General features: G+C 44.4%; 1 protein-coding gene and 9 non-coding genes across 10 annotated transcripts; 5 read left to right on the top strand and 5 right to left on the bottom strand.

Annotated features, from left to right (window-relative positions):
- Positions 1-451: 451 nt before the first annotated feature.
- Positions 452-524, bottom strand: trnam-cau (transfer RNA methionine (anticodon CAU)). Its single transcript has one exon. It is a non-coding gene; the product is annotated as a tRNA-Met (tRNA).
- Positions 525-1,381: 857 nt separating this feature from the next.
- trnam-cau (transfer RNA methionine (anticodon CAU)) lies at positions 1,382-1,454 on the bottom strand. Its single transcript has one exon. It is a non-coding gene; the product is annotated as a tRNA-Met (tRNA).
- An 861-nt stretch (positions 1,455-2,315) lies between these two features.
- trnam-cau (transfer RNA methionine (anticodon CAU)) lies at positions 2,316-2,388 on the bottom strand. Its single transcript has one exon. It is a non-coding gene; the product is annotated as a tRNA-Met (tRNA).
- Positions 2,389-3,248: 860 nt separating this feature from the next.
- On the bottom strand, positions 3,249-3,321 carry trnam-cau (transfer RNA methionine (anticodon CAU)). The gene has a single exon. It is a non-coding gene; the product is annotated as a tRNA-Met (tRNA).
- A 3,673-nt stretch (positions 3,322-6,994) lies between these two features.
- LOC130371070 (uncharacterized) lies at positions 6,995-8,700 on the bottom strand. The gene is made up of 3 exons (XM_056576700.1): positions 8,379-8,700; positions 7,315-8,122; positions 6,995-7,218 (listed from the first exon to the last, which is right to left on the bottom strand). The coding sequence occupies exons 1-3, from the start codon at positions 8,676-8,678 to the stop codon at positions 6,995-6,997; spliced, it is 1,332 nt and encodes a 443-aa protein (XP_056432675.1). The 5' UTR covers positions 8,679-8,700.
- Positions 8,701-17,268: 8,568 nt separating this feature from the next.
- On the top strand, positions 17,269-17,341 carry trnam-cau (transfer RNA methionine (anticodon CAU)). Its single transcript has one exon. It is a non-coding gene; the product is annotated as a tRNA-Met (tRNA).
- Positions 17,342-18,588: 1,247 nt separating this feature from the next.
- trnam-cau (transfer RNA methionine (anticodon CAU)) lies at positions 18,589-18,661 on the top strand. The gene has a single exon. It is a non-coding gene; the product is annotated as a tRNA-Met (tRNA).
- Positions 18,662-19,906: 1,245 nt separating this feature from the next.
- trnam-cau (transfer RNA methionine (anticodon CAU)) lies at positions 19,907-19,979 on the top strand. Its single transcript has one exon. It is a non-coding gene; the product is annotated as a tRNA-Met (tRNA).
- A 1,245-nt stretch (positions 19,980-21,224) lies between these two features.
- Positions 21,225-21,297, top strand: trnam-cau (transfer RNA methionine (anticodon CAU)). The gene has a single exon. It is a non-coding gene; the product is annotated as a tRNA-Met (tRNA).
- A 1,245-nt stretch (positions 21,298-22,542) lies between these two features.
- Positions 22,543-22,615, top strand: trnam-cau (transfer RNA methionine (anticodon CAU)). Its single transcript has one exon. It is a non-coding gene; the product is annotated as a tRNA-Met (tRNA).
- Positions 22,616-22,864: the final 249 nt, after the last annotated feature.

The following is a 22,864-nucleotide window of genomic DNA, read 5'->3' as shown; positions in this document are numbered from 1 at the left end:
TGGTATCCGATTTATTTTACAAACATTTTTACAATATAAGATACTATTTAGTTTTTACAAATCTGTGCCCTGTGAGAGGCTCGAACTCACGACCTTCAGATTATGCGAATGACTTGCTGCCTACTGCACCAACGAGGGAACCAGTGAACAGCAAGAGTCAGGCTTAGAGCAATTTTTGCGCTTTGATTGATATTAAGTATAATAAAAATCCACGTAACACATAATATATAAATCATTATGACAACTTGAACTACTGTTGTACTCAATTAAGGATGCCATGTTTTATGGCTGTCAAGTAATTTCTTCTCAGAAGCCACAAGATTCTCATAAGTAATACCTTCCGTACATTAAGACAGCCTGGAAATGAAGTTTCTGTAAACCGGGCACGGGTATCCGATTTTTTTACAAACATTTTTACAATGCATGATACTTGTTAGTTTCTAAAACTCAATGCCCCGTGTGAGGCTCGAACTCACGACCTTCAGATTATGAGACTGACGCGCTGCCTACTGCGCCAACGAGGCAACCAGATCACAACCATTCAGGCTCATACCAATGTTTACGCTAAGATCGATACAGAGTATAATTAAAATCCATGTTACACGTATCATGTTAAATCAATAGGAGAATTTGAACTACTGTTGTACACAATTAGGAATGCCTTGTTTTATGGCTGTCAAGTCATTTCTTCCCAGAAGCAACAAGGTTCTCAAAAGTAATACCTTCAGAATATTAAGATAGCCTGGAAATCAAGAATCTTTAAACCGGGCACTGGTATCCGATTTTTTTTACAAACATTTTTACAATATATGATACTATTTAGTTTCTAAAACTCTGTCAAGTCATTTCTTCCCAGAAGCAACAAGGTTCTCAGAAGTAATACCTTCAGAATATTAAGATAGCCTGGAAATCAAGAATCTTTAAACCGGGCACTGGTATCCGATTTTTTTTACAAACATTTTTACAATATATGATACTATTTAGTTTCTAAAACTCTGTGCCCTGTGAGAGGCTCGAACTCACGACCTTCAGATTATGCGAATGACGTGCTGCCTACTGCACCAACGAGGGAACCAGTGAACCGCAAGAGTCAGGCTTAGAGCAACTTTTGCGCTTTGATTGATATTAAGTATAATAAAAATCCACGTAACACATATGTAAATCATTATGACAACTTGAACTACTGTTGTACTCAATTAAGGATGCCATGTTTTATCGCTGTCAAGTAAATTCTTCTCAGAAGCCACAAGATTCTCATAAGTAATACCTTCCGTACATTAAGACAGCCTGGAAATGAAGTTTCTTTAAACCGGGCACGGGTATCCGATTTTTTTACAAACATTTTTACAATGCATGATACTAGTTAGTTTCTAAAACACCATGCCCCGTGTGAGGCTCGAACTCACGACCTTCAGATTATGAGACTGACGCGCTGCCTACTGCGCCAACGAGGCAACTAGATTAAAACCATTCAGGCTCATACCAATGTTTGCGCTAAGATCGATACAGAGTATAATTAAAATCCATGTTACACGTATCATGTTAAATCAATAGGAGAATTTGAACTACTGTTGTACACAATTAGGAATGCCATGTTTTATGGCTGTCAAGTCATTTCTTCCCAGAAGCAACAAGGTTCTCAGAAGTAATACCTTCAGAATATTAAGATAGCCTGGAAATCAAGAATCTTTAAACCGGGCACTGGTATCCGATTTTTTTTACAAACATTTTTACAATATATGATACTATTTAGTTTCTAAAACTCTGTCAAGTCATTTCTTCCCAGAAGCAACAAGGTTCTCAGAAGTAATACCTTCAGAATATTAAGATAGTCTGGAAATCAAGAATCTTTAAACCGGGCACTGGTATCCGATTTTTTTTACAAACATTTTTACAAAATATGATACTATTAAGTTTCTAATACTCTGTGCCCTGTGAGAGGCTCGAACTCACGACCATCAGATTATGAGAATGACATGCTGCCTACTGCACCAACATGTGAACCATTGAAGAGCAAGAGTCAAGCTTACAGCAATTTTTGCGCTAAGATTGATATTAAGTATAATAAAAATCCATGTTACACATATTATGTTAAATCAATATGAAAAATGTAACTACTGTTGTGCTCAATGAAGAATTCCATGTGTTATGGCTCTCAAGTAATTTCTTCTCAGAAGCCACAAGATTCTCATAAGTAATTCCTTCAGTATATCATGACAGCCGGGAAATTAAGTTTCTTTGAACCGGGCACGGGTATCCGATTTTTTTACAAACATTTTTACAATGCATGATACTTGTTAGTTTCTAAAACTCTATGCCCCGTGTGAGGCTCGAACTCACGACCTTCAGATTATGAGACTGACGCGCTGCCTACTGCGCCAACGAGACAACCAGATCACAACCATTCAGGCTCATTCCAATTTTTGCGCTAAGATCGATACAGAGTATAATTAAAATCCATGTTACACGTATCATGTTAAATCAATAGGAGAATTTGAACTACTGTTGTACACAATTAGGAATGCCATGTTTTATGGCTGTCAAGTCATTTCTTCCCAGAAGCAACAAGGTTCTCAGAAGTAATACCTTCAGAATATTAAGATAGCCTGGAAATGAAGAATCTTTAAACCGGGCACTGGTATCCGATTTTTTTTACAAACATTTTTACAATATATGATACTATTTAGTTTCTAAAACTCTGTCAAGTCATTTCTTCCCAGAAGCAACAAGGTTCTCAGAAGTAATACCTTCAGAATATTAAGATAGCCTGGAAATCAAGAATCTTTAAACCGGGCACTGGTATCCGATTTTTTTTACAAACATTTTTACAATATATGATACTATTTAGTTTCTAAAACTCTGTGCCCTGTGAGAGGCTCGAACTCACGACCTTCAGATTATGCGAATGACGTGCTGCCTACTGCACCAACGAGGGAACCAGTGAACCGCAAGAGTCAGGCTTAGAGCAACTTTTGCGCTTTGATTGATATTAAGTATAATAAAAATCCACGTAACACATAATATGTAAATCATTATGACAACTTGAACTACTGTTGTACTCAATTAAGGATGCCATGTTTTATCGCTGTCAAGTAAATTCTTCTCAGAAGCCACAAGATTCTCATAAGTAATACCTTCCGTACATTAAGACAGCCTGGAAATGAAGTTTCTTTAAACCGGGCACGGGTATCCGATTTTTTTACAAACATTTTTACAATGCATGATACTAGTTAGTTTCTAAAACACCATGCCCCGTGTGAGGCTCGAACTCACGACCTTCAGATTATGAGACTGACGCGCTGCCTACTGCGCCAACGAGGCAACCAGATCACAACCATTGAGGCTCATACCAATTTTAGCGCTAAGATCGATACAGAGTATAATTAAAATCCATGTTACACGTATCATGTTAAATCAATAGGAGAATTTGAACTACTGTTGTACACAATTAGGAATGCCATGTTTTATGGCTGTCAAGTCATTTCCTCCCAGAAGCAACTAGGTTCTCAGAAGTAATACCTTCAGAATATTAAGATAGCCTGGAAATCAAGAATCTTTAAACCGGGCACTGGTATCCGATTTTTTTTACAAACATTTTTACAATATATGATACTATTTAGTTTCTAAAAATCTGTGCCCTGTGAGAGGCTCGAACTCACGACCTTCAGATTATGCGAATGACTTGCTGCCTACTGCACCAACGAGGGAACCAGTGAACAGCAAGAGTCAGGCTTAGAGCATTTTTTGCGCTTTGATTGATATTAAGTATAATAAAAATCCACGTAACACATAATATATAAATCATTATGACAACTTGAACTACTGTTGTACTCAATTAAGGATGCCATGTTTTATGGCTGTCAAGTAATTTCTTCTCAGAAGCCACAAGATCCTCATAAGTAATACCTTCCGTACATTAAGACAGCCTGGAAATGAAGTTTCTTTAAACCGGGCACGGGTATCCGATTTTTTTACAAACATTTTTACAATGCATGATACTAGTTAGTTTCTAAAAGTCAATGCCCCGTGTGAGGCTCGAACTCACGACCTTCAGATTATGAGACTGACGCGCTGCCTACTGCGCCAAAGCTGGGGAACAATAGCCTTTTAAGGGGGGGGAAGAAGGAAGGAAAGGGGGGAGAAGGGGGGGAGAAGAAAAGGAAGGAAAAAGAGAGGAAAAAGGGAGAAAAAGGGGAAAAAGAGAGCAAAAAGAGAGGACAAAGGGAGAAAAAGGGGAAAGGGAAGGGAATGAGAGAAATTTAGGACATAAATTACAAAAAAACATTTCATTACATAAAAAACTAATAAAAACCTGAGAATGTGGAGTTTTGTTTGCAATTCTTCAGCCTTGGAACAGAAGGTCGGCGGTTCAAGTCCCACCGGTGACAAACATTTTTTTTGGTTCATTCATGGATGTACTCAAGATCTCTTGCGCAAATATAATTACCCTTGCCCTCCATTGACACACATATGCACTTATTTTAATGGGAATATTCTAATGAATATGTCACTTTCTTTTCCACTATTGTTGTAGCCATACAGCTATTCACAGCACACATGTGCACTCTTTAGCAAGCTACTTGTTTAGTTATTATTTGTATTGTGACCTGTGGGCTCAATTTAGCCTCCATCTTCAACCTACAAGTATTTCAACTATAAATCATTTTGTGTGCATATTATATTGCAATAGTAGTATGGTGCTTCCTCTTGTGGAGTGGATCTGGCTAATGATTCGAATAAGATGACCAGCAAATAATTCTTAAAACATTTGTTAATATATAAACATGTTTATTTTAACATATAACATAGATACTATACACTGGTAATCTTATTTCCTCCTCTCCGCCAACCACTGCTCCTTGGTCAGGGACTCGGAGGAGGGGCAGTAGATTTTCCCCTTGTACTGGCTGTGGCCAGTCGCTGCACTCCGGGGCTCCCCACACCTCCTGCATTTATTTGCCTCCCCAGTCCTGTTGTAAGGCCTCTTCCGTTCTGCAGGAGGCACTGCTGAGGGGACAGCAAACATAATGGGGGGCTGGGCGTGAGGGTAGCGCAACAGGGGGTTTACCGGGAGGAATGATGTGCTAGGGAGGGATTGGGTGAGGGCAGGAGTGCCGGAGAGAGTAGGGGCCCGGGGGAGGGCAAAAACAAATGGAGCAGGGGCCCGGGGGAGGGCAAAAACAAATGGAGCAGGGGTGCTGCTGATGACAGGGGCAGGGGTGGGAGGACAGGGAAACAGCCGCCTCTGGGCTGTCTTCATCCTGGGCCTTACAGCCGTTGCAGGTGCCGTTGCTGGTGCTGGTGCCGGTGCTGGTGCTGGTGCTACGGCTGCGGTGGCAGTGGCTGTGGCCCTCCGGTTCATTTTGGCCCGCCCCGCTGTGCTCTCCGGGAGGTGGTAGGAATATTTCACCAGGCCCGGGGTTTGAGGAGCCACAGCGGGGCGGTCCATACCCGGAGGTAAGACCACGGTGGCAACAGGCACAGGGGCAGGCAGGTCCACACCCTGGCACAACACGGAGACACCCTGCCTGGCCACCCTCCTGTTGTGCCACTGGATGAGGGTGGTCTGGTTCACCTCAACCAGCTGCAGGCTGGTGGTGGACATCGCGGCCCCGTTGGCCAGGATGAGCTGTCTGATCCTGCGGTAGTCCCTCAGGATCAGACTCCACCTTGAGAGGTACCCCTTCCCCTTCTTGGTAGGGGAAGGGTGGAGGGTGCAGAGCCTAACACAGATGGCATCAACCAGGCGGCAGCATGAAGGCCACTGTGCAGGAGATGCACTCGCTGTTATGGTGCATCTCCGCAAACTGTCCACACCCGACGTGAACTCTCCCTTCTTCTTCGGCGACCTGAAGCGCCCCGTCAGCAGCCTGTCCTCGTGCTGTGCATGGTACACCGCCTTCTGCTGGTCGTAGGGCAGCAGGTCCTCCCACAGGCCGACGATGATGCCGACATCCCGGTTGCTGAGGGCCAGGCTGGTCTGGCTCCTCAGCCCCACCAGATACTCGGCTAGGCGGTCCACCCTCTCCAGGCCCGGGATGTTGTTTTCATCCACTGCCTGAAAAATAAAACCATTTTAACATCGATGCTGGACAAATAGGAAAGAAATCTAAATGTTATGTTTCACTATTGCTCAAAGGTACTTACCAACTGCTCAACAGGAACCTGTGGGGCGGCACCCGGAGCGGTGACAGCAGATGACGCAGGTGGAGGTGGTGGTGGAGAAGGAGGAGGTGGAGCAGCGGACCAGGAACCACTGGTGGAGGGCTGAGCCGGTGGTGGTGGAGAAGGAGGGGGTGGAGCAGCGGACCAGGAACCACTGGTGGAGGGCTGAGCCGGTGGTGGAGGGGGAGGAGGAGGTGGAGCAGCGGACCAGGAACCACTGGTGGAGGGCTGAGCCGGTGGTGGAGGGGAAGGAGGAGGTGGAGCAGCGGACCAGGAACCACTGGTGGAGGGCTGAGCCGGTGGTGGTGGAGAAGGAGGAGGTGGAGCAGCGGACCAGGAACCACTGGTGGAGGGCTGAGCAGGTGGTAGTGAAATGAGGGCAGAGAAGAGCTCCAGACTAGCCTCGGTGTCGTCTGTGAAGCCCTCATCCTCTGCCTCGTCGCCCAGGTCCTCCAGCAGCTGCTCCGTCTCCTCCCCCTCAGGATCCATGTCCTGCATGCACTTCCCCGTCTGCATGTAGAGGTAGTCAATGCCTATCAACTCTCCTGGGAATGAAAACAACATTGTGATTAGCAGAATAAGTACATCAACATTTGTGGAACCCATATTAATGTTGGTCTGAATATAGATAGAAAGTGAGCAGCCCCCATTCATTATTTGATTATAGCACCTTCTTGTTGTGACTTGTTAACATATTTATGATGACAGATTGGACGACAGAATATGCAAATATGTGAATCTAATCTGTTTTGCATAATTAACAACATTTGATTATAAACGTATACATGCCTGGTCGTCATTTCATGTCCCAGTGTGAAGCATTCAGTATTCAGTGCAACTTACCAGTGTACTTGCTGGGGAGGCGGAAAGAGGGGACAAACATCTGTCCAAACACATTGGTGCCAAATGTGTTCACACAGTGTACCAGATCCCCCGAGTAGCTGAGGAGAGCGGACATCTTCTCAGCCACAGCAGCAGCAGCCCGGTCCTGGTTCCACCGGTTCAGCCCGTCCAGCAAGTAGAGCTGGAAGTTCAGGTCATTGGCCTGGGTCCCTGAAAGTACAGAATATTGTATTGTAAAACATGTATTACCAATAAAAGTAAATGGTCGTCAGTGTGTTAGACGCTGGTGATGCCATTAAAACTCACCTGGAATAAAGCGGTTCAGGTGGCAGTGGAAGGACTCCAGTGACGTTGAACCTCGCGCACACCTGTATTTGGTGAGGACGACGCCGTCCTTGGTGGTGGTGGTGCCGGTCTTTGTGTACAGAGGCACACCTGGCAGGTCCTGGATGCACTTGACGTGCCTCTTCTGAACCCGCCAGATGTGCTCCATCCTCACCCGGTCCAGGAGGGGAACACCCAGCAGGTCCCTGCCTTTGTCCCCCATCAGCTCCTGCAGCAGGGCCTCCACCTGGCGGATGGTGGCCTCCTCTCCACGGGTCCTCCGCCTGCAGTACAGCGCCAACTGGGCCTTGGTCAACCGGCTGTCCACCAGAGCCTCGGAGATGCCGGGCACACCCTCCCTCCGGAGCTCCTCCCTCTTGGCGTGGCGCAGAAGGGCCACATCATCAGGGTCCCACTCAAACAGGCAGACGGAGAGCGTGGCCATGAAGATGGGGTACAGGGCGTGGGCGTCGGTCGTGCATCCGGCCGCAAGCCGCCGAAGGAAGTGCCAGATGTCCAGCCGGATGACGAGGTCTGGCCAGCCGCCGAACCTGGCCTGCAGCTTGCTCTCCCCTCCCGTCTCCTTGCAGCAGCCACAGTCCACATAGAGGAGTATAGGGGGAGCCACGCCCGCCTCGCTGTAGCGCCTGATGAGGCCTGACACCATCCGGTCCAGTCCAGGTCCCTCCTGGGCTGTCAGGACGCTGATCAGGACCTGCCCCTTCTCGTTGCTGACGGAGGACACCCAGAGCGCCGTCCCCTTGGCGGCTCCAGCCAGCTTTTTGGTCATCTGGAATTAATCAGAATAAACTAATTCAGAGTGCTTTCAAAACAGTAATATAAATTAGAATAAGAACAAAACAGAAGCAAAATATATATCTAGGAATAAACATATAAAAGAGGCATTTACACACGCAAAAATGCACATCAAATAAACATTGACACATTTGTGACTATAACTTCAATGGCTCCCAAGCTGGGATATGGTGTTATGAGAAAACCCATTTCATATATTGTTGATGCATTATTACTGATGTCCTTTTTACCTTCTTTGTAGAATCCATTTTTAAAATGGAGCCAAAGGTGGAGGTGATGCTGGCCTTGATGTGACCCATACGGCTCATCAAGTCCTTCCCGTACACCGTCAGGAGCCACCTGTTGGTCGGGACAGCGATAGGCTCGGGGGGGCTCTGACAGACCACAGGGAAGAGACCGGGCCTGCGGGCAAAGTCATTGGCCAGCTCCATGTAGCGGGCCAACCGCTGCAGCCACTCCTCGCCGTGGTTCTCCCGCAGCTGTTTGGCCAGGCGTGTGGAGCTGTTGCCGAGGGTCCTCTCCCGTAGCATCCGGATGACACGGATGTCACACGCATACCTTTGTGGACAGGTATGATTGTATCAAATGATTTAGTTTGGCTGGACAAAGAGTTTTCTATGGGCAAAATGTTATAAATATTTTTGATCTAATATTGATGGGGTTTAGTGTGATCAAATATTGCTATTTGCTGGATTACTGATTACTGAAAAAAGATATTTGCTTTCATGATCTGAACTCATTTGCGGGTCAGGATGAGGCGGAACTCCCCGCGGAGAGCCAAGCTCAGCTGGTCCAGGACGGTCTGGCTCGTGGACAGGTAATTTGATATGCAACTGGAGGAGTTGCACCTGAGGGTCTCCGTCACCATCAGGTAGTACCTGTCCACGTCCAGGACCTTCCGTGCCCTCTTGTGGATGCCGGCCCCGGTGAGCTGCCCCTTGCACTGGGGGCAGGACAGCCTCACCTTCCACAGGTGGTAGGGCATCCACACCAGGAGCCGGTGCATAAAAAAGCGGTCTGGTGATGGGACCTGGTTGTAGATGAGGGCAGGAACAGGTGGCTCATACCAGAGCTGGACGTCCGGTCACAGCCGCTGGTTCCTCCACAGCGTGGATGCAATCCAGCGCTGGTCCTGCTGGGGAATGGTCTTCCTCATTTCCACCGGCAGCCAGAACTGAGCAGCAAGAGGAGGAGCAGGGAGGGGACCAGGAGGAGTAGGGAGGGGACCAGGAGGAGCAGGGAGGGGACCTGGAGGAGCAGGGAGGAGACCTGGAGGAGCAGGGAGGAGACCTGGAGGAGCAGGACTCGTATCTGATTCAACCTACATAAAGAAAAAGAAAAAGATCATAAATCATCTATCCGCTACACGCTACAGTATGTAAGACCTGTAGAGAGGTTATTACAGTTGCACGAACCAGAGGAGAAGAGCTGGTCCTCGCCGCCGACATGATGGGGCTGGATGGAGGCAGAGAGAAAGGGGAGACAGGCCTGTAGAATCTGGGACTGGAAGGGGGCGTCACTCGAGGTGGGGTAGCGGATGGAGTGCTTCTCCCAGACGGGACAGTGGCAGGGCTGGAGGGACGCTGGGAAGAGGGGGAAACAGAGCCGATGAAGTACAATTACAAAACAAAGATAGTGTTGGCTGTATGGCTGTGTTCTTAGGCATCAGGCACAGCTATAGGTACATCAATTACCTCAACAGGCCTCCTGGTCAGATTGACATTCGGCTTGGCTGCAGCAGACAAAGTCCCACCAAACCGCGCTTTCTCAAACTGAAAATCAACCAAGAATAGTCTTAATAAAATGGTGTTAAAAATGACATTATGCACACACCAGTGATACGCATGAAAGTTATGTAAACACACAGATCTGAGATGAGTTGACCATGTCATAACCAGGTGAATGACATGGTATTTAATGTGATGGAAATATTCACCATCGCCAGCGTCAATGCAGGCCTCCCAGGGCTCCGTGCAGGCGCAGCAGAGGTGGAGGCAGAGGTAGCTGCAGGGCTTCTCACAGACTGACAGACAGAAACAATAAAACCATTAAACAAGCATTAATACTAATCAATATGGGATTTTGTCCACATCACAAATTGTAAGCCTACAAAATGCATTTATTTCACCAGGCTCTCAATATTACCTGCTGGGAGTGAAAGCCACAGGTACATGTCTGGGCTATCCCTAACATTAAGGTCTGCCCACGCAGCATCATGGGACACTTCTCAATCTGTAATTAATTGAAAAGAATGATTTACTTAGACACAATTGGTTCACTTTGGAGTTTTGGTTTACTGTTGGGGCAAAGCTTACCTTCTGGTAGAGGTTGTGCCACTTGGCCTGTTTTGGAGATGGCCTGTTCCCTGCACTGGAGGGCCAAGTGCCAGAAGAGGCAAATGCCCTCAGGCAGCTCACCCACTCCTCAGACCCCATGGATCGATGCTTCTTAGTAGACATCTGAAGACAAGGGGAAGAATAGCCAAGTTACCATACATTGTCAAAGACATATGCTATATATATATATATATATATATATATATATACATATGTGTGTGTGTGTGTGTGTGTGTGTGTGTGTGTGTGTGTGTGTGTGTGTGATACATACAAAATAATCCCTAGTATATCCCCATGTAATTTAAAATGGTTGTTTACCGTACAGGTGAATTAAAATGGTCGTTCACCGTACAGGTGAATTAAAATGGTCGTTCACCGTAATCGTACTACTAGTTCCTACTGAGGCTGACATGCAATAAATCAACAAGAAGTTGACCCAAGTTCGTAAAGTTAAACCGATGCTAACATGCTAGTAAATTAACCAAAGTCAGTGAAATGACAAGGAAAAGTAGTGACATGTCCGGACAAGGTAAGACAATCCGCACGGTCAGACTTTTGGATTAAATAATACCAATATTCAGTAGAACGAATTTAGAACGTCGATCATTTCAAGTTAGTAAAGTTAAACCGATGCTAACATGCTTGTAAATTAACCAAAGTCAGTGAAATGACGAGGAAAAGTAGTGACATGTCCGGACAAGCTAAGACAATCCGCACGGTCAGACTTTTGGATAAAGTAATACCCTATATTCAGTAGAACGAATTTATAACTTCGATAATTTCCGCGATTTATTGGTTCTTAAATGTAAAGCATTTGTTGTAATGTAAATTGCAAACAGTTACATTGCAGACTAGTTTTCAGAAGAGCGTACTTACTACCGTTATTACCGCTACCTTTTCCAGAGCATGACCTGTCCGAATTTATAGGGTGGATCATTTCCGCGATTGGATGTGTTAAATGTGTTAAATGTGTTTTAATGTAATTCAAACCCTTACCTTACAGAGTCGTTTTCAGGAATGACGATTGAATACGTGTGGTTTGTTCTACAGTTAAAATACATTCCGAATTCGGAGCGTCGCTAGCCTGTCCGTGATTGGCTTAGCGCAGGGAGAGAAATGGACAGTGGAACGTGTGATTGGTCATTCTGGTGAAAAGATATGGAAGAGAAATGGAGAGAAATGGACAGTGGAACGTGTGATTGGTCATTCTGGTGAAAAGATATTGGAAATCCAATGATTTGGTTGGACGATCCAGAATCTAAAAAGCAGACGGATCGGATTTAGGTAGCGCCAACGAGGCAACTAAATCATAACCATTCAGGCTCATACCAATTTTTGCGCTAAGATCGATACAAAGTATTATAAAAATCCATGTTACACGTATCATGTTAAATCAATAGGAACATTTGAACTACTGTTGTACACAATTAGGAATGCCATGTTTTATGGCTGTCAAGTCATTTCTTCCCAGAAGCAACAAGGTTCTCAGAAGTAATACCTTCAGAATATTAAGATAGCCTGGAAATCAAGAATCTTTAAACCGGGCACTGGTATCCGATTTTTTTTACAAACATTTTTACAATATATGATACTATTAAGTTTCTAATACTCTGTGCCCTGTGAGAGGCTCGAACTCACGACCATCAGATTATGAGAATGACATGCTGCCTACTGCACCAACATGGGAACCATTGAACAGCAAGAGTCAAGCTTACAGCAATTTTTGCGCTAAGATTGATATTAAGTATAATAAAAATCCATGTTACACATATTATGTTAAATCAATATGAAAAATGTAACTACTGTTGTGCTCAATGAAGAATTCCATGTGTTATGGCTCTCAAGTAATTTCTTCTCAGAAGCCACAAGATTCTCATAAGTAATTCCTTCAGTATATCATGACAGCCGGGAAATGAAGTTTCTTTGAACCGGGCACGGGTATCCGATTTTTTTACAAACATTTTTACAATGCATGATACTTGTTAGTTTCTAAAACTCTATGCCCCGTGTGAGGCTCGAACTCACGACCTTCAGCTTATGAGACTGACGCGCTGCCTACTAGAGTATAACTAGAGTATAAATAAAAACCATGTTACACGTATCATGTTAAATCAATAGGAGAATTTGAACTACTGTTGTACACAATTAGGAATGCCATGTTTTATGGCTGTCAAGTCATTTCTTCCCAGAAGCAACAAGGTTCTCAGAAGTAATACCTTCAGAATATTAAGATAGCCTGGAAATCAAGAATCTTTAAACCGGGCACTGGTGTCCGATTTTTTTTACAAACATTTTTACAATATATGATACTATTTAGTTTCTAAAACTCTGTCAAGTCATTTCTTCCCAGAAGCAACAAGGTTCTCAGAAGTAATACCTTCAGAATATTAAGATAGCCTGGAAATCAAGAATCTTTAAACCGGGCACTGGTATCCGATTTTTTTTACAAACATTTTTACAATATATGATACTATTTAGTTTCTAAAACTCTGTCAAGTCATTTCTTCCCAGAAGCAACAAGGTTCTCAGAAGTAATACCTTCAGAATATTAAGATAGCCTGGAAATCAAAAATCTTTAAACCGGGCACTGGTATCCGATTTTTTTTACAAACATTTTTACAATATATGATACTATTTAGTTTCTAAAACTCTGTGCCCTGTGAGAGGCTCGAACTCACGACCTTCAGATTATGCGAATGACTTGCTGCCTACTGCACCAACGAGGGAACCAGTGAACAGCAAGAGTCAGGCTTAGAGCAATTTTTGCGCTTTGATTGATATTAAGTATAATAAAAATCCACGTAACACATAATATATAAATCATTATGACAACTTGAACTACTGTTGTACTCAATTAAGGATGCCATGTTTTATGGCCTCTCCTGGAACCGTCACCTTATCGTGGTGGAGAGGTTTGCGTGTCCCTGTGAACCTGAGGGCTGTGTTGTCTGGAGCCTTGTGCTCCTGGTAGGGTCTCTCATGGCAGAGTGGTCTTAGGCGAGGGGCCAGACTAAGAATGGTTCAAAAATCCTCAATGAATATCGAAAAAAGAGGAGATGTGACCCGGCCCGGAGGAAGCCCGGGGCCCCCGTCTGGAGCTAGGCCCAGACGGAGGGCTCGATGGCGAGCGCCTGGTGGCCGGGTTTGCCACGGAGCCCGGTCGGGCACAGCCCGAACAAACTACGTGGCACCCCCCCTCTCTTCATCTCATGGGCCCACCACCTGTGGGAAGACCCGTTGGGGTCGGGTGCGCAGCCACATGGGTGGCAGCGAAGGTCAGGGGTCTGGTGGGGCTTACCTCCACGCACAGTCTCAGCTCTGGTACCGTACTCCTGGATAAGGGTTGGACTCTATTCTTCTCCGGAGTTGCCAAGGGCGTGAGGCGCCGGGCGGGTGTGGGGATACTCATAAATCCCCGGCTGAGCGCCGCGGTGTTGGAGTTTACCCCGGTAGACGAGAGGGTCGCCTCCCTGCGCCTAAGGGTTGTAGGGGGGAAAACTCTGACTGTTGTTTGTGCGTATGCACCAAACAGCAGTTCAGAGTACTCGGCCTTCTTGGAGACCCTGAATGGAGTCCTGTATGGGGCTCCAGTAGGGGACTCCGTAGTTCTGCTGGGTGACTTCAACGCCCACGTGGGCAACGATGGAGACACCTGGAGAGGCGTGGTGGGGAGGAACGGCCTCCCTGATCTAAACCCGAACGGTCGTTTGTTATTGGACTTCTGTGCTAGTCATGGATTATCCATAACAAACACCATGTTCGAACATAAGGGTGCTCATAAGTGTACCTGGTACCAGAGTACCCTAGGCCGAAGATCAATGATCGATTTTGTGATCGTGTCATCTGATCTGAGGCCGCATGTTTTGGACACTCGGGTAAAGAGAGGGGCGGAACTGTCAACCGACCACCATCTGGTTGTGAGTTGGATCAGGGAATGGGGGAAATTTCCGGATAGACCTGGTAAGCCCAAACGCGTAGTGCGGGTGAACTGGGAACGTCTGGAGGAGGCCCCCGTCCTAGGTATCTTCAACTCACACCTCCGGCGGAGTTTTTCTAGCATTCCTGTGGAGGTTGGGGACATTGAGCCGGAGTGGGCTGTGTTCAAAGCCTCCATTGCTGAAGCTGCGGTGGCTAGCTGTGGCCTCAGGGTCTTAGGCTCCTCAAGGGGCGGTAACCCTCGGACACCGTGGTGGACACCGGTGGTCAGGGAAGCCGTCCGATTGAAGAAGGAGGCCTTCCGGGATATGATATCCTGGAGGACTCCTGACTCGGTTGCAGGGTACCGACAGGCCCGAAGGGCTGCAGCTGCTGCCGTGTCGGAGGCTAAGCAGCGGGTGTGGGAGAAGTTCGGAGAGGCCATGGAGAAGGACTTTCGGTCGGCACCAAAGTGTTTCTGGAAGACTATCCGGCACCTCAGGAGGGGGAAACGGGGAACCGTCCAAGCTGTGTACAGTAAGGAGGGGACTCTGTTGACCTCAACTGAGGAGGTCGTCGGACGTTGGAAGGAACACTTTGAGGAACTCCTGAACCCGAATAACACGCCCTCTATGTTGGAGGCAGAGCTCGAGGTTGATGGTGTTTCGTCGTCAATTTCCCTGGTGGAGGTCACTGAGGTAGTCAAACATCTCCGCAGTGGCAAAGCCCCAGGGATTGATGAGATCCAGCCAGAAATGCTAAAGGCTCTGGGTGTTGAGGGGCTGTCATGGTTGACACGCCTATTCAACATCGCGTGGGAGTCGGGTACAGTGCCAAAGGAGTGGCAAACCGGGGTGGTGGTTCCCCTGTTCAAAAAGGGGGACCAGAGAGTGTGTGCCAATTACCGGGGTATCACACTTCTCAGCCTCCCTGGTAAAGTCTACTCCAAGGTACTGGAAAGGAGGGTTCGGCCGATCGTCGAACCTCAGATTGAAGAGGAACAATGCGGTTTTCGCCCCGGACGTGGAACTACGGACCAGCTCTTCACTCTCGCAAGGATCCTGGAGGGGGCCTGGGAGTATGCCCATCCGGTCTACATGTGTTTTGTGGATCTGGAGAAGGCGTATGACCGGGTCCCCCGGGAGAAACTGTGGGAGGTGCTGCGGGAGTATGGGGTAAAGGGGTCTATCCTCAGGGCCATCCAATCCCTGTACTCCCAAAGCGAGAGCTGTGTTCGCGTCCTCGGCAGCCAGTCAGTTTCGTTCTCGGTGGGTGCTGGGCTCCGCCAGGGCTGCGCCTTGTCACCAATCCTGTTTGTGATATACATGGACAGGATATCGAGGCGTAGTCGTGGTGGGGAGGGGTTGCAGTTCGGTGGTCTGAGGATCTCGTCACTGCTTTTTGCGGATGATGTGGTCCTCATGGGATCATCGGCCTGTGACCTTCAGCACTCACTGGATCGGCTGGCGGCCGAGTGTGAAGCGGCTGGGATGAGGATCAGCACCGCTAAATCTGAGGCCATGACTCTTAGCAGGAAACCGATGGATTGCTTACTCCGGGTAGGAAATGAGTCCTTAGCCCAAGTGAAGGAGTTCAAGTACCTCGGGGTCTTGTTCGCGAGTGAGGGTACTATGGAACGTGAGATTGGCCGGAGAATCGGAGCAGCGGGGGCGGTATTGCGTTCGCTTTACCGCACCGTTGTGACGAAAAGAGAGCTGAGCCGCAAGGCAAAGCTCTCGATCTACCGGTCGATTTTCGTTCCTATCCTCACCTATGGTCATGAGGGCTGGGTGATGACCGAAAGGACGAGATCGCGGGTACAAGCGGCCGAGATGAGTTTTCTCAGAAGGGTGGTTGGCGTCTCCCTTAGGGATAGGGTGAGAAGCTCAGCCATCCGTGAGGAACTCGGATTAGAGCCGCTGCTCCTTTACTTAGAAAGGAGTCAGCTGAGGTGGTTCGGGCATCTGGTAAGGATGCCCACTGGGCGCCTTCCTTGGGAGGTGTTTCAGGCACGTCCAGTGGGGAGGAGACCTCGGGGAAGACCCAGGACTAGGTGGAGAGATTATATCTCAACACTGGCCTGGGAACGCCTCGGGATCCCCCCGTCAGAGTTGGTCAATGTGGCCCGGGAAAGGGAAGTCTGGGGCCCCCTGCTTGAGCTGCTCCCCCCGCGACCCGACCCCGGATAAGCGGAAGAAAATGAGATGAGATGAGATGAGATGTTTTATGGCTGTCAAGTAATTTCTTCTCAGAAGCCACAAGATCCTCATAAGTAATACCTTCCATACATTAAGACAGCCTGGAAATGAAGTTTCTTTAAACCGGGCACGGGTATCCGATTTTTTTACAACAATTTTTACAATGCATGATACTAGTTAGTTTCTAAATCTCAATGCCCCGTGTGAGGCTCGAACTCACGACTTACAGATTATGAGACTGAAGCGCTGCCTACTGCGCCAACGAGGCAACTAAATCAAAACCATTCAGGCTCATACCAATTTTTGCGCTAAGATCGATACAAAGTATTATAAAAATCCATGTTACACGTATCATGTTAAATCAATAGGAACATTTGAACTACTGTTGTACAATTAGGAATGCCATGTTTTATGGCTGTCAAGTCATTTCTTCCCAGAAGCAACAAGGTTCTCAGAAGTAATACCTTCAGAATATTAAGATAGCCTGGAAATCAAGAATCTTTAAACCGGGCACTGGTATCCGATTTTTTTTACAAACATTTTTACAATATATGATACTATTTAGTATCATATATTGTACAGCCATAACACATGGCATTCTTCATTGAGCACAACAGTAGTTAAATTTTTCATATTGATTTAACATAATATGTGTAACATGGATTTTTATTGCCTCGTTGGCGTAGTAGGCAGCGCGTCAGTCTCATAATCTGAAGGTCGTGAGTTCGAGCCTCACACGGGGCATAGAGTTTTAGAAACTAACAAGTATCATGCATTGCAAAAATGTTTGTAAAAAAATCGGATACCCGTGCCCGGTTCAAAGAAACTTCATTTCCCGGCTGTCATGATATACTGAAGGAATTACTTATGAGAATCTTGTGGCTTCTGAGAAGAAATTACTTGAGAGCCATAACACATGGCATTCTTCATTGAGCACAACAGTAGTTAAATTTTTCATATTGATTTGACATAATATGTGTAACATGGATTTTTATTATACTTAATATCAATCTTAGCGCAAAAATTGCTGTAAGCTTGACTCTTGCTGTTCAATGGTTCCCATGTTGGTGCAGTAGGCAGCGCGTCAGTCTCATAATCTGAAGGTCGTGAGTTCGAGCCTCACACGGGGCATAGTATTTTAGAAACTAACTAGTATCATGCATTGTAAAAATGTTTGTAAAAAAATCGGATACCCGTGCCCGGTTTAAAGAAACTTCATTTCCAGGCTGTCTTAATGTACGGAAGGTATTACTTATGAAAATCTTGTGGCTTCTGAGAAGAAATTACTTGACAGCCATAAAACATGGCATCCTTAATTGAGTACAACAGTAGTTCAAGTTGTCATAATGATTTATATATTATGTGTTACGTGGATTTTTATTATACTTAATATCAATCAAAGCGCAAAAATTGCTCTAAGCCTGACTCTTGCTGTTCACTGGTTCCCTCGTTGGTGCAGTAGGCAGCAAGTCATTCGCATAATCTGAAGGTCGTGAGTTCGAGCCTCTCACAGGGCACAGATTTTTAGAAACTAAATAGTATCATATATTGTAAAAATGTTTGTAAAAAAAATCGGATACCAGTGCCCGGTTTAAAGATTCTTGATTTCCAGGCTATCTTAATATTCTGAAGGTATTACTTCTGAGAACCTTGTTGCTTCTGGGAAGAAATGACTTGACAGAGTTTTAGAAACTAAATAGTATCATATATTGTAAAAATGTTTGTAAAAAAAATCGGATACCAGTGCCCGGTTTAAAGATTTTTGATTTCCAGGCTATCTTTATATTCTGAAGGTATTACTTCTGAGAACCTTGTTGCTTCTGGGAAGAAATGACTTGACAGCCATAAAACATGGCATTCCTAATTGTGTACAACAGTAGTTCAAATTCTCCTATTGATTTAACATGATACGTGTAACATGGATTTTAATTATACTCTGTATCGATCTTAGCGCAAAAATTGGTATGAGCCTGAATGGTTATGATCTGGTTGCCTCGTTGGCGCAGTAGGCAGCGCGTCAGTCTCATAATCTGAAGGTCGTGAGTTCGAGCCTCACACGGGGCATGGAGTTTTAGAAACTAACAAGTATCATGCATTGTAAAAATGTTTGTAAAAAAATCGGATACCCGTGCCCGGTTTAAAGATTCTTGATTTCCAGGCTATCTTAATATTCTGAAGGTATTACTTCTGAGAACCTTGTTGCTTCTGGGAAGAAATGACTTGACAGCCATAAAACATGGCATTCCTAATTGTGTACAACAGTAGTTCAAATGTTCCTATTGATTTAACATGATACGTGTAACATGGATTTTTATAATACTTTGTATCGATCTTAGCGCAAAAATTGGTATGAGCCTGAATGGTTATGATTTAGTTGCCTCGTTGGCGCAGTAGGCAGCGCGTCAGTCTCATAATCTGTAGGTCGTGAGTTCGAGCCTCACACGGGGCATTGAGTTTTAGAAACTAACTAGTATCATGCATTGTAAAAATGTTTGTAAAAAAATCGAATACCCGTGCCCGGTTTAAAGAAACTTCATTTCCAGGCTCTCTTAATGTACGGAAGGTATTACTGATGAGAATCTTGTGGCTTCTGAGAAGAAATTACTTGACAGCCATAAAACATGGCATCCTTAATTGAGTACAACAGTAGTTCAAGTTGTCATAATGATTTATATATTATGTGTTACGTGGATTTTTATTATACTTAATATCAATCAAAGCGCAAAAATTGCTCTAAGCCTGACTCTTGCTGTTCACTGGTTCCCTCGTTGGTGCAGTAGGCAGCAAGTCATTCGCATAATCTGAAGGTCGTGAGTTCGAGCCTCTCACAGGGCACAGATTTTTAGAAACTAAATAGTATCATATATTGTAAAAATGTTTGTAAAAAAAATCGGATACCAGTGCCCGGTTTAAAGATTCTTGATTTCCAGGCTATCTTAATATTCTGAAGGTATTACTTCTGAGAACCTTGTTGCTTCTGGGAAGAAATGACTTGACAGAGTTTTAGAAACTAAATAGTATCATATATTGTAAAAATGTTTGTAAAAAAAATCGGATACCAGTGCCCGGTTTAAAGATTTTTGATTTCCAGGCTATCTTTATATTCTGAAGGTATTACTTCTGAGAACCTTGTTGCTTCTGGGAAGAAATGACTTGACAGCCATAAAACATGGCATTCCTAATTGTGTACAACAGTAGTTCAAATTCTCCTATTGATTTAACATGATACGTGTAACATGGATTTTAATTATACTCTGTATCGATCTTAGCGCAAAAATTGGTATGAGCCTGAATGGTTATGATCTGGTTGCCTCGTTGGCGCAGTAGGCAGCGCGTCAGTCTCATAATCTGAAGGTCGTGAGTTCGAGCCTCACACGGGGCATGGAGTTTTAGAAACTAACAAGTATCATGCATTGTAAAAATGTTTGTAAAAAAATCGGATACCCGTGCCCGGTTTAAAGATTCTTGATTTCCAGGCTATCTTAATATTCTGAAGGTATTACTTCTGAGAACCTTGTTGCTTCTGGGAAGAAATGACTTGACAGCCATAAAACATGGCATTCCTAATTGTGTACAACAGTAGTTCAAATGTTCCTATTGATTTAACATGATACGTGTAACATGGATTTTTATAATACTTTGTATCGATTTTAGCGCAAAAATTGGTATGAGCCTGAATGGTTATGATTTAGTTGCCTCGTTGGTGCAGTAGGCAGCGCGTCAGTCTCATAATCTGTAGGTCGTGAGTTCGAGCCTCACACGGGGCATTGAGTTTTAGAAACTAACTAGTATCATGCATTGTAAAAATGTTTGTAAAAAAATCGAATACCCGTGCCCGGTTTAAAGAAACTTCATTTCCAGGCTCTCTTAATGTACGGAAGGTATTACTGATGAGAATCTTGTGGCTTCTGAGAAGAAATTACTTGACAGCCATAAAACATGGCATCCTTAATTGAGTACAACAGTAGTTCAAGTTGTCATAATGATTTATATATTATGTGTTACGTGGATTTTTATTATACTTAATATCAATCAAAGCACAAAAATTGCTCTAAGCCTGATTCTTGCTGTTCACTGGTTCCCTCGTTGGTGCAGTAGGCAGCAAGGCATTCGCATAATCTGAAGGTCGTGAGTTCGAGCCTCTCACAGGGCACAGATTTTTAGAAACTAAATAGTATCATATATTGTAAAAATGTTTGTAAAAAAAATCGGATACCAGTGCCCGGTTTAAAGATTCTTGATTTCCAGGCTATCTTAATATTCTGAAGGTATTACTTCTGAGAACCTTGTTGCTTCTGGGAAGAAATGACTTGACAGAGTTTTAGAAACTAAATAGTATCATATATTGTAAAAATGTTTGTAAAAAAAATCGGATACCAGTGCCCGGTTTAAAGATTCTTGATTTCCAGGCTATCTTAATATTCTGAAGGTATTACTTCTGAGAACCTTGTTGCTTCTGGGAAGAAATGACTTGACAGCCATAAAACATGGCATTCCTAATTGTGTACAACAGGAGTTCAAATTCTCCTATTGATTTAACATGATACGTGTAACATGGATTTTTATAATACTCTGTATCGATCTTAGCGCAAAAATTGGTATGAGCCTGAATGGTTATGATCTGGTTGCCTCGTTGGCGCAGTAGGCAGCGCGTCAGTCTCATAATCTGAAGGTCGTGAGTTCGAGCCTCACACGGGGCATGGAGTTTTAGAAACTAACAAGTATCATGCATTGTAAATATGTTTGTAAAAAAATCGGATACCCGTGCCCGGTTTAAAGATTCTTGATTTCCAGGCTATCTTAATATTCTGAAGGTATTACTTCTGAGAACCTTGTTGCTTCTGGGAAGAAATGACTTGACAGCCATAAAACATGGCATTCCTAATTGTGTACAACAGTAGTTCAAATGTTCCTATTGATTTAACATGATACGTGTAACATGGATTTTTATAATACTTTGTATCGATTTTAGCGCAAAAATTGGTATGAGCCTGAATGGTTATGATTTAGTTGCCTCGTTGGTGCAGTAGGCAGCGCGTCAGTCTCATAATCTGTAGGTCGTGAGTTCGAGCCTCACACGGGGCATTGAGTTTTAGAAACTAACTAGTATCATGCATTGTAAAAATGTTTGTAAAAAAATCGAATACCCGTGCCCGGTTTAAAGAAACTTCATTTCCAGGCTCTCTTAATGTACGGAAGGTATTACTGATGAGAATCTTGTGGCTTCTGAGAAGAAATTACTTGACAGCCATAAAACATGGCATCCTTAATTGAGTACAACAGTAGTTCAAGTTGTCATAATGATTTATATATTATGTGTTACGTGGATTTTTATTATACTTAATATCAATCAAAGCACAAAAATTGCTCTAAGCCTGATTCTTGCTGTTCACTGGTTCCCTCGTTGGTGCAGTAGGCAGCAAGTCATTCGCATAATCTGAAGGTCGTGAGTTCGAGCCTCTCACAGGGCACAGATTTTTAGAAACTAAATAGTATCATATATTGTAAAAATGTTTGTAAAAAAAATCGGATACCAGTGCCCGGTTTAAAGATTCTTGATTTCCAGGCTATCTTAATATTCTGAAGGTATTACTTCTGAGAACCTTGTTGCTTCTGGGAAGAAATGACTTGACAGAGTTTTAGAAACTAAATAGTATCATATATTGTAAAAATGTTTGTAAAAAAAATCGGATACCAGTGCCCGGTTTAAAGATTCTTGATTTCCAGGCTATCTTAATATTCTGAAGGTATTACTTCTGAGAACCTTGTTGCTTCTGGGAAGAAATGACTTGACAGCCATAAAACATGGCATTCCTAATTGTGTACAACAGTAGTTCAAATTCTCCTATTGATTTAACATGATACGTGTAACATGGATTTTAATTATACTCTGTATCGATCTTAGCGCAAACATTGGTATGAGCCTGAATGGTTGTGATCTGGTTGCCTCGTTGGCGCAGTAGGCAGCGCGTCAGTCTCATAATCTGAAGGTCGTGAGTTCGAGCCTCACACGGGGCATAGAGTTTTAGAAACTAACAAGTATCATGCATTGCAAAAATGTTTGTAAAAAAATCGGATACCCGTGCCCGGTTCAAAGAAACTTCATTTCCCGGCTGTCATGATATACTGAAGGAATTACTTATGAGAATCTTGTGGCTTCTGAGAAGAAATTACTTGAGAGCCATAACACATGGCATTCTTCATTGAGCACAACAGTAGTTAAATTTTTCATATTGATTTAACATAATATGTGTAACATGGATTTTT

The sequence above is a fragment of the Gadus chalcogrammus genome, chromosome 18, assembly GCF_026213295.1.
Source record: "Gadus chalcogrammus isolate NIFS_2021 chromosome 18, NIFS_Gcha_1.0, whole genome shotgun sequence".
In the NCBI taxonomy this organism is placed as follows: domain Eukaryota; kingdom Metazoa; phylum Chordata; class Actinopteri; order Gadiformes; family Gadidae; genus Gadus; species Gadus chalcogrammus.
Note: the sequence above shows the minus strand (reverse complement) of the source record. Positions and strands in the feature narration are given on the sequence as shown.

Bases quoted from the DNA above. Each gene is read 5' to 3' on its own strand.
- LOC130371070 (XM_056576700.1), bottom strand. From the start codon at position 8,678: ATGCTACGGGAGAGGACCCTCGGCAACAGCTCCACACGCCTGGCCAAA. The intron at 8,123-8,378 runs GTAAAAAGGACA...GATTAATTCCAG, and splicing joins AAATGGATTCTACAAAGAAG to ATGACCAAAAAGCTGGCTGG. The intron at 7,219-7,314 runs GTGAGTTTTAAT...CTGTACTTTCAG, and splicing joins CCTGAACCGCTTTATTCCAG to GGACCCAGGCCAATGACCTG.